Source organism: Cebus imitator, unplaced genomic scaffold, assembly GCF_001604975.1.
Source record: "Cebus imitator isolate Cc_AM_T3 unplaced genomic scaffold, Cebus_imitator-1.0 Scaffold295, whole genome shotgun sequence".
Lineage (NCBI taxonomy): Eukaryota > Metazoa > Chordata > Mammalia > Primates > Cebidae > Cebus > Cebus imitator.
In genome coordinates this window covers 1,762,683-1,774,196 of record NW_016107610.1, presented here as the reverse complement: position 1 = coordinate 1,774,196, position 11,514 = coordinate 1,762,683, and the positions used below count along the sequence as shown (strand labels likewise).

Sequence of the window (11,514 nt, the reverse complement as noted above, 5' to 3'; positions counted from 1 at the left end):
CTTAAAATATAAAGATTCAACACGACATTACCACAATTCTTTGTATTTTACTTATTTTTTTAAATTTCAAGTCTACTTGTGATCTGAATTTCTTTGTATTTTAAAGTGACCATTTAAACTCTCATATATAACCTCTAAGGACAAGAGCACAGAAAAATGATTACATGTCCTCAATTCAGTCCTACTTTCCCCCCAAAATTAATAGTTTTCAAAAATAAATAAATAAAGCTTAGGTTACATTTACTCTAATTAAAAATTTAAAGCCAGGTATGGTAGCTCACGCCTATAATCCCAGTATTTTGGGAAGCCAAGGTGGATGGATCACCTGAGGTCAGGAGTTTGAGACCAGCCTGGCCAATAGGGTAAAACCGCATCTCTACTAAAAATACAAAAATTAGCTGGGCATGGTGGCACATACCTGTAATCCCAGCTATTCGGGAGGCTGAAGCAGAAGAACTGCTTGAACCCAGGATGCAAAGGTTACAGTGAGCCAAGATCGTGCCACTGTACTCCAGCCTGGACAACAGTGAGGCTGCATCTCAAAAAACAAAATAAAATAAAATAATTTTAAAAGCCTAAGGTGAAAACTTGATTTTATATATGAATAATCACAATATCATGTATAAGAAACTTTGTATCACTATTTATCTGTTCATTTTAGTCAAAAATGTTTATTGAGGGACTATATAGTGGGCACTGTAACAGTCTTAGAGATAAACACATGGGTAAGATAGCTTTGCCCATAAAAAGCTTACACACAATCAGTCATGCATTACTTAATGATGGGAATACAGTCTAAGAAAGGCACTGTTAGACAATGTTATCATCGTGCAATCATCATAGTGTATTCACATAAACCTTGATGGTATAGCCTACTACGCACCTAAGCTATGTGGTATAGCCTATTGCTTCTGGGCTACAAACCAGTACAGCATGTTATTGTACTGAATACTGCAGGCAACTTTAACACAATGGTGAGTACTGTGTATCTAAACATAGAAAATGCACAGTAAAATACTGTATTATAATCTTATGGCTCCACCATCTTATTTGTGTCCATTGTTGACCAAAATGCCATTATGTGGCATATGACTACAGTCTGATACTGAAAATGATTAAAAAGTAATGTCCTATAACAGAAGTATATATTAGGCACCCATATCTAATAACTAATCTCTAAAGATGGCCCCAAGAAACCATGCTTTCTAGTATTCATGCCCTTACATAGATTTGTCCCATGATGAATCTGGGTTGGCCCCGTGTGAGCCCCTTTAACCAACAGATTGTGGCAGAGTGAATTGTGCCAGTTTCAGACCTATGCCTTTAGGATGCCTGGCAGCTCCTGCTTTTGTGTTCTTGGGAGCCATGAGTCAGGACATCAAGCTACCTTGCAGGAGAGATCAACTGAAGAAGCCTCCTGAAGAGGACCTGAGGCTTAATATGGAAAGGGAAAAAGGCTCAGCCATCCCAGACTCTGAGTCAAGCCTCCAGATGAGTCCAACCCCAGCTGCTATCTGACTACAGCTACACAGATGACAAACCACCCAGGTGATTCCAGTCAACCCAAACGACTGTAAAAGATGATAAAACAGGCTGGGCGCGGTGGCTCAAGCCTGTAATCCCAGCACTTTGGGAGGCCAAGGCAGTGGATCACGAGGTCAAGAGATCAAGACCATCCTGGCCAACACGGTGAAACCCTGTCTCTACTAAAAATACAAAAATTAGCTGGGCATGGTGGTGCGTGCCTGTAGTCCCTGCTCGGGAGGCTGAGGCAGGAGAATCGCTTGAACCAGGGAGGCGGAGGTTGTGGTGAGCCAAGATTGTGCCACTGCACCCCAGCCTGGGCAACAAGAGCAAAACTCCATCTCAAAAAAAAAAAAGATAATAAAACACTTGTTTAAGTCACTAGGTAGTCCAGTGATTTGTTCTACAGCAACAGATAACCAAAACATGCTGTGAGAGATTAGATGAGCAGTGTGCAATTTTGCCTGTGGGTGGAATTTTTATAGAAGAGTAAAGCCCGAAGATTATCTGAACAGTAGTAATTAAGTGTGGAGCCCTGGCAGAAGGACTGAGAAGTACAAAGGTAAGGAGGCCTTAGAAGGCAGGCACTCAAACAAGAAAAAAGCCATTAGTAATTAGGGTTGAAATACTGAGTGGACAGGGAGGAAGAGAGGTCAAATCACAAAGGCTTCATGTACTGCTGAAGTGTTTAAACTTCATCTTGCAGGTAAAAAGAAGTCATTAAGAGATTCGGGGGAATCATATGACAATAAATGGATATTGGAGAGATCAGTGTTAACAGGGTGAATGGAGACAGTTAAGTCTAAGTAGTCTGGTTGAAGCAATGCAGAAAAAAATGGACAGGGGCAGGTAAAATTCTCAGGAATGGTCTAAAATGGACGAGAAGCGTGTAGAACAGAAGGAAACCAAACTACAATTTGGAGCTAAGCCCATTAAGTAACTTCCCAGCTGGCCCACAGAATCATAAGCAAGAATAAATTATTGCTTTGGGAGGGGTTGCTTTAGTTATAGCATTAATATGTCAAAAGCTACTGGAGGGCAGTAAGAAGTATGCCTGTCTCAAAAGCATTTTTCTGAAATTTAAGTGAGATCACAAAGGGGCTTAGGAACAATTTATATTACACAGTAAGCGCTCATGAAATGTCAGATGTCTTTATTAATAACACGTCCATCTGCATGAATATAAAACACTCCTTTGCAACAGTCCAGTTGGAAGCGAGGGTCCGGAGCTAAGTAGAGCTTTGGAGACACAGGTGGCAGAGTGAGTGCATAAAGCTCTCACTTTAGTTAATGGGAGAAAGGATGACAGCTGAGGACAGAATCCTGAAGAACACTTACCCCGTTCCATTCCCCTTCCAGCCATCACATCACTCTCTGTTCCCCTTGGCAACAAAACTCCTGAGAGGATTGTTTACACTAGCTATCTCCAGCTCCTTCTCTCCATTTTCTCCCCAGCCTACTCCAATCAGCTGAAATCACTCTTGGCAGGGTTATCAATAGCTTCTATCTTGTCAAGACTAAACATCAACTCAGTGTCTTCATTTTACCTGACTCTCAACAGTATTTAGCATAACTGACCACTTTCCATAGTTGACAACGTTTCCCACTTCTTTCTTGAAATGCTTTGACTTGACTTTCAGGATACTATGCTCCTTGCTTTCTCTTTTAATTCCACTGAGAGCTGCTTCTCAGTTTCATTTTATGCTTCTTCTCGGCTACATCTCTACATATTGGAAGATTCCAGAGCTCATCCTTGTACCTCTCTTCACAATCTATATTCATTTCTTAGGTAATCTCACCTGGTTTCCCAATTTAAATACCATTCACTCTTAACTTTCAAATGTATGTTCAGCAAGCTATTCCCTAACCTCCAAATTAATATTTCTGTCTACTCTATGACCCTACTTGGATGTCTTGGAAGTCCTCTTGGTTGTACCTTCAAAAATAGGCCGGGCGCGGTGGCTCACGCCTGTAATCCCAGCACTTTGGGAGGCCGAGGCGGGTGGATCATGAGGTCAAGAGATCGAGACCATCCTGGTCAACACGGTGAAACCCCGTCTCTACTAAAAATACAAAAAATTAGCTGGGCATGGTGGCGTGTGCCTGTAGTCCCAGCTACTCAGGAGGCTGAGGCAGGAGAATTGCCTGAACCCAGGAGGCGGAGGTTGCGGTGAGCCGAGATCGCGCCATTGCACTCCAGCCTGGGTAACAAGAGCGAAACTCCGTCTCAAAAAAAAAATAAATAAATAAAATAAAAAAATATATATATATATACCCAGAGTTTGACCACAACTCATCATACCTATTGCTACCTCCCTGGTACAAGGTACAACTCACCATCACCTCTTGCCTGGACAAGGCAAAAGTCTCCCCATCTATCACCTTGCTGCCTATTTTATTCCAACCACTGCCAGAAAGCGTTTGTTTTTTAAAAATGTAAATCAGATCACAGCCACCTGCCACCACCTCTACCTTCCCACCCCCATTCAAAACTCTGCAAAGGCTTTCCATCACCTACCAGCTGAAAAAAGTCCTCTCAGTCTCTAAAGCCCTGCACAATCCTGCCTGGCCTTCTTTTTGACCTCATTTTCTACCACTTCCCTCTACTGTGCTCAAGCCACACGGGTTCACTCTTGTGTTCCTCCAATAGGAGATCCTTAGTGCCTAAAACAATGCGCTTCCTTGCTGAGAATATTCCTTCTCTCATAACTCCATTATTTTTCTTCAAAACATTCATCAGTACTTGACATTGTATCTTTAGTTTCCCCTTGCTAGATTATGTGCTTCATGAGGGCAAGGACTTTTTGTTTACTGCTGTATCCCAAACACCTACAATAGCGATTCACTGTTTCACAAGCACCCCAAAAGGGAGGCATATAGTATTTGTCAAATAAACAACTGAAGAACATCATTTAAAGGTCAGGCAGTTCAAAGTATGCAGTTTCTTTAAGGGCTTCAAACTTAAATTCATAAGCCTGTAAGTAACGTTAACTAATTCAAGGTGTTTACATGTGTGCCCAAACAACCCTGCTTTTCCAACTCAGCAAGTACTGTCAGGCATCTTTTTGTCATGTATTAGCTGACTTATGACATCTATGTTACACAGCCAGCCAACACTAAGTTTAGAAGTCAGTCCCAATATCAATTTCAAAATAGAACAATGACCAGAACCTGAAGGATAAATACAATGCCTTGAAATGTAAAAATGTAAAAATGAAAAAGTTTAAAAATGTAAAAAAAAAAAAATTGCACTGTCCTACATTTCAAACACTCGAAAACTACCTTATTTTCTATTGATGGGAAAAGACTAATTAGCAGCTTCAGTGAAAATATGAAATATGCATTTTTTCCTCTACATTCTTATCCTAGTAATCTCAATATTTTTTCAAAGTAAAAATTTGCCCCCAAATAGTTTTAGATTTGTGGTTCTCAAATTTAGCTGGTATAAGTACCACTTAGGGAGAGTGTTAAAAATGCTATCAAGGTTTCACCTCCAAATATTATGATACTATAACAAGGAAGGGATCTACACATTTCATAAGCACCCCAGAAGATTATAATGCAGACGGCCCACAGATCATTTTGAAAAATACATCTAGTCTAGAAAATCCAAATGAACTATACCCAATCCTCCTGGTGAACTTCAAACTAAAATTACCTGGATCCTAGCTTTTGAGGTCCTTGCCCCTTTATAAATGTAACTGAACTAAATTACAGAAAATATCAGAAACAAAGAGAAAAGAAGAGAAAAAGGTACTTTAATCTTACTACTCCACATGCCTATGCTTAGCATTTTGGTACGTTTCCTTTTATCCTTGTCTCTAGGTACATTTGTCCCATTTCTTTTCACGTCGGAATCATGGCGCCATTTCAAGTGCTATCTATCATATTTAGTGACTGCATTATTTTTCATCAAGTAGACTGATCACTGTTTAACCATTCACTACAGCTACTTCCTCACTACTATAAATAACGTAAGTATTTTTGTATGCAACATTTTTTCAGTACTTGAAGGCTTTCTTACATGTGGAAAGAAAATCTATAGCATCAAACTATTTTCCAAAAGGGTTTTTACCACCATCTTTGTCAGAAAATGCTGCTCAGATGTCACATTTAAATTTTTTGGTGGGACCAATGGAAGGAAAAAAATGTCACTCTCTTTTAATTTGCACTTATTAATTACCAGCAGGTTAAACATTCGTTAATTAGTTGTAGTTTTTCTTTCTCTAAGTTATCTATCCTGTCCTTTATCCATTTGTCAATGGAATCTTAGTATTTGTTTCTAGTTGTGTGAACTTTACATTTATTTTCTTGTTGTTCTTTCTGATTCAGCTGTGAGCCTTTGTATCTAATTCTGTCCCATTGACCTGCCTGTTTTTGCTTCAGTACTACCCAAGACTCTGCCACTTTAATAACAACACGTTCTACTCAGGCAGCTATTTAAAACCATCTTGGTACAATGAAATACACATGGTCTTCAGTGTGAGTTAGCTGTTACCCTGGGCAAGATAATTGACTCTTCTGGGCCTCAGTCCCATTTGTAAAATTGGGGAAAACAATACTTAAGCCTCTCTAACAGGATGGCTGTGATTAAAAGCTAATAATGCCAATCAATCACATCTTTCCATTAAATAAAATTCATCAGATGTCAATCTACTATCCCCAACCAACAAGCAAACTCTACCACCAAGGGAGGGATTCATTTATAAGCAGAAGTGACCTTGTGTGCAGAAACACGGAGCAGGTAAAGCCTCACTTACCTGTTTTGGTATTTACTTTCCTGGGTCTTGACAACTAATACGTTAATGAAAAACAAAAACAAAAAAGTGGCCAGGCACAATGGCTCACTCCTGTAATCACAGCACTTTGAGAGGCTGAGGTGGGCGGATCGCTTGACCCCAGGAGTCTGAGACCAACGTGGGCAACACAGTGAAACCCCGACCAAAAAAAAAAAAAAAAAATTAGCCGGGCGTGGTGGCGCGTATCTGTAGTCCCAGCTACTCAGGGGGCTGAGGTGGGATCACCTGAGCTCAGAGAAATCAAGGCTGCAGTGAGCCATGATCGCGCCACTGTACTCCAGCCTGGGCGAGAGAGCAAGACCCCGTCCCGTCTCAAAAAAAGGGGGGGGGGGCGGGTGACAACAACCCCAAAATATCAGTCCTGCAAGACTTTCCAACTACTCTTTTTCCCCAGACGAAAACATAAAACTTTGCAAATGGGCAATCAGGATCAACCTGATCTGTCCCTCTATCTTTACCACTTGTCTAATTCTGAAGCCTGGGCGACAGTCTGCAATTGGAATGCGAAGCGCCTTTCAACGGTAAAACGCACGCTAGCTGGACAGAGGAGACATGAGCGTACAGTTGACGGCCGAGCCGTCCGACTCACAGATTTCAATTACGACCCTCCGGAGCATCAGCGGCTCGGGAGTAAACTGAGGCCCAGGGCGGCTCAGAGGAGCCCAGCCCAAGGTCATCGGGTAGTCGAGGCAGGCCGGACCCCGGGAGGCGTCCCGGCCCGCGCCGCCGCTCACCTCAGCAGCGCCAGGAAGGCGGCGGGCTCCACGTCCGGCAGCTCGATCTCGGCCGACGTAGTGGCCATGCCGCCGTTGAACATGGCGTCGAAGACGGCGCTGCCGGCCGCCAGTACAAACCGGTGGGCGGGGATGCGCTGCGGGCCCCCGGCGGTGGCGGCGCCGCGGCCCTTGCCCAGCACGAAGCGCACATCGCTCAGCAGCTCTGAGTTGAAGAGGAAGGCGAAGCGCTCCTTCAGCGACGCCTTGGTCGCCTGCCAGTTGTAGAGAGGTTCCCGCTGGAGGGGGAGAAGGGGCCCCAGAGAGGACGGCGAGGGCGGCGGCGGCCCCGCGGGGCCCGGCTCCGCCTCAGCCCCCGGCACCTGCTCCCCAGCTGCGGCCGGCCCAAGCGAGGCCATCCTCCGGCTGCGCGGCTCCCCAGGCTAAGGACAGAACGCCGCCGCCATCGCCGAGACCGCCTCCGGAGGCCGGCACCGCCTCTCTGCCTTCCGGGAAAGGCGCTTCCGGGAGCCTAGCGCCTCCGCCGGCCCCTCCCTGACTGCGCGCGCCCCCGAACGCCGGGGTGGCCGCTGTGCGCGGCCGCGGGAGGTGGGACAGAAGGGGGCTCTGGCTGCCCGGAGGCAGGGGCGTGGGGTGCTCGTCCAAGCCCCGCGCTCCTAGAGGTGGAGCTTCTGCAGGCTGGGTGCGGCCGGGCCCAGGGCACCCACCCCCAGGCCCCATGCCCTGGATATTCTGACTCAGTGGGTCTGGGGTAGGGCCTGAGAATTTGTAATTTTAAGATGCATCGCGGATCTGCAGGCGGCTCTCACTCCTGCCTCTTCCTTCCTGCAGGCCTCTCATCACCAGCTCCAGCGCCCTCGTAGTGTATCTAGGACGGGTCCCGAGGAGTGTTTCGTCTGGAAGTGGAGGGGCAGGAGAGTATAGCCAAGGGAACATGTGGGGAGGGGACGACAGGACTTCTCACAGCCCTGTGCCCCAGGCGTGGCCAAGTCACCGCTCCGGATGGCCGCGGAACCTGTGGAAATTCCGGGAGCAGAGGTGGAAGGCTTAGAACCCCAGTGACCTCTCCCTTTCCCTTCTAATTTGCCCCTTTGGTTCCGTGTCCAGGCCTAAGAGACATTTCCTTCTACTGCTTCCATCCCTGTATTTGAAAACCCTCACCCACCTTCCCTCGTGGGACTTGCTTTCAGTTCTTGCACTGAACAAACCACTGCCTAAGCCTGAAATTAAAAAAAAAAAAAATTAAAAACACACACACATAAAAGGCACTATCAACTGTATTACCCCTTTCCAGGCAGTATTTACATGTGGATCATCATGATTAGGGGACAGAGGCCTTCCTTCCCCCTCTGCAGTGAGGCAGGCCCTGAGTTAAGTCAGCTGTTAAAGGCAGAAAGTAGAAAACCCAAGAAATAGTTTTTGACCAGGCAACTACAGTTGGAAACACCTATTCTTTGTAGGAAGAGCCTTACAGATTACAAATGCCAAGTCAACTTAACAGTAAACCCCAAACCTGGCTTTCTCCTGTAAAATCACTCCACTTGTCAAACCACCAGAGGGGACTTCCAGCTGTTAGGCATTTAGAATGGAAACTGCTTTGGGAGAGGAACGTTCTTGGGAAGAGACTTGTAGTGGTAGGGACTGAAATGGTGGATGCACAACCCCTTCCCCAATGCCAGCCGGCAATTCCTAAAGACAAGGGGACATCGTGCTACAAGTTATACCATTATCACACCTTACTAAGTTAACCATATCATAAAGTCATCTATATGTAATTTTTTTTTTTGAGATGGAGTCTCGCTGTGTTGCCAAGGCTGGAGTGCAATAGCATGATCTCCACTTAACTGCAGTCTCCACCTCCTGGGCTCAAGCGATTTTCCTGCCTCAGCCTTTTGAGTAGCTGGGACTACAGGCACGTGCCACAACACCCAACTAATTTTTTGTATTTTTAGCAATGACGGGGTTTCACCATATTGGTCAGGCTGGTCTCGAACTCTTGACCTCAAGTGATCCGCCCGCCTCAGCCTCCCAAAGTGCTACAATTACAGGCATGAACCACCATGCCCAGCCCTATATATAAAATTCAATGTACAGTTATATTTAAGTTTCCCCACTTGTCTCAAAAAATATCTTTCATAGATGACTTTTTTTCCAACCCAGGATCAAATCAATATTCACATATTATTGGCTGTGTTGACTTCTTTGAAGGTCCAGGGAATTGTGAAGTAGAATGCACCACAATCTGGATTTGCCTGGTGAATTCTATATGATTCATGGTTAGATTCCAGGTTAAACATTTTTGGCAAGAATATGCAGCTGATTTTAAGTACTTCATTGCCTCACTTCAGAAAGCATATGCTGTCCCACTGTTGGTGATGCTAAGCTTAATGACTTGGTAAGCCTGTGACTGTCAGATCTCTCCACTGTAAAGGTGGATGATTCCTATGGAATAAGTAATCCATGAGGATGATACTCTGAGACTGTTTGACCAGTCTGTTTCCCCAAAAAGTTTTCGCCTACTAGTTTCAGCATCCATTGATGATTCAGAAAATTAATTCAGTTACTACTTTTAAGTGTCATCCAGATATTCTAATGCAGGCTTTCCACAGATAACACTCTGCAGTATATTATACTAGCTAGTTTAAAAGGAAAAAGATTTAAAAACATAGAATTAGACATAAAGGATATATAAACGTAATTATGGAGATTAAAAATAAAAATATGAGTAATTCTGTTAGTGGCTTTGAAAACATCAAAGAAATGTACTGGTCTAGAAAACCTGGACAATTCAATTATCTACACAGGGTATTAAAACTTTTACAATAATAACCTTCAGGGAAGACTGGTTCCAGATGAGCTAGTTAAACATATTATTGTTTTAAAAGAAATGTTTAGGGCCAGGCGCGGTGGCTCACGCCTGTAATCCCAGCACTTTGGGAGGCCGAGGCGGGTGGATCACGAGGTCAAGAGATCGAGACCATCCTGGTCAACATGGTGAAACCCCCGTCTCTACTAAAAATACAAAAAATTAGCTGGGCATGGTGGCGCGTGCCTGTAGTCCCAGCTACTCAGGAGGCTGAGGCAGGAGAATTGCCTGGACCCAGGAGGCAGAGGTTGCGGTGAGCCGAGATCGCGCCATTGCACTCCAGCCTGGGTAACAAGAGCAAAACTCCGTCTCAAAAAAAAAAAAAAAGAAATGTTTAAAATAATACATATTTGTTATCCAGTTTCAGCCATAATGTACCAACTTGTATCTAACTAACCCTCACACCGAAACCAACTATACAAGCTGGAGTGTGTGTGTGTGTGTATAAACAACTGTTTGAAGGCATTGTTAAATAAAAAAGTTACGGTGGTTTATGCCTGTAATCCCAGCACTTGGGAGGATGAGGTGGGCAGATCACCTGAGGTCAGAAGTTGGAGACCAGCCTGGCCAACATGGTGAAACCCTGTCTACTAAAAATACAAAAATTAGCCAGGTGGGGTGGTGCACACCTGTAATTCCAGCTACTCGGGAGGCTGAGGCAGGAGAATTGCTTTAACCTGGGAGGCACAGGTTCCAATGAGCCAAGATTGTGCTACCACACTCCAGCCTGGGCAACGGAGTAAGACTGCATTTCAAACAAAAAAAAAAAAATAAAAAGAAAGAAAAAAGTTATCCTGACACTAGTTAAAATGGTAAGAAAAACTTTATTCAAGATGATTGCAGCAGGAGCATTGCAACAGGAGAGAGAGATCAGGCACAGTTCTGAAAACAACATCAACAGCTGGGCATTTACAGCCAATGAACAAAGTAAAGAGGGGTCAATGGGTGGAAAATTACTAAGATGATGCATTAAGGGTGAGGAGATTCTTGCTAAGACTGGATTGGGCAGGCCAAAGACAGGATACAGGCCAAGGTGGAGGCCTAGTTGAGAAGAAAGCCCCAAGGAGCCTGAATAAAAGGTTTGGTTAAGGGAGAGTTTTTGTCAATGTTAAAGAATAACAGATGCTGGGGGAAAAAAAAAAAAAGAATAACAGATGCTGGCAGGGCACGGTGGCTCACATCTGTAATCCCAGCACTTTGAGAGGCCTAGATGGGCGGATCACCTGAGGTCAGGAGTTCAAGACCAGCCTGGCCAACATGGTGAAACCCCATCTCTACTAAAAATACAAAAAAATTAGCTGGGTGTGGTGGCAGACACTGGTAATCACAGCTACTTGGTAGTCTGAGGCAGGAGAATCGCATGGCCCTGGGAAGTGGAGGTTGCAGTGAGCTGAAACTGCGCCATTACACTCCAGCCTGGGCAACAAGAACAAAACTCTGTCTCAAAAAATATGTAAATAAATAAATTTTTTCAGGCCGGGCGCGGTGGCTCAAGCCTGTAATCCCAGCACTTTGGGAGGCCGAGGCGGGTGGATCACGAGGTCAAGAGATCGAGACCATCCTGGTCAACATGGTGAAACCCCGTCTCTAC

The 11,514-nt window shown here is 44.6% G+C and overlaps 1 protein-coding gene across 2 annotated transcripts in view; it reads right to left on the bottom strand.

Moving 5' to 3' along the window:
• BTBD1 (BTB domain containing 1) overlaps nt 1–7,732 on the bottom strand; it is a 53,909-nt gene extending 46,177 nt beyond the window's left edge. For both annotated transcript variants that reach the window (XM_017502260.2, XM_017502261.1), the window contains exon 1: nt 7,058–7,732. In XM_017502260.2, coding sequence (XP_017357749.1) covers nt 7,058–7,455 — 398 coding nt within the window. In that variant the 5' untranslated portion in view covers nt 7,456–7,732. The remainder of the gene's footprint in view (nt 1–7,057) is intronic.
• Between the last annotated feature and the right edge of the window lie 3,782 nt (nt 7,733–11,514).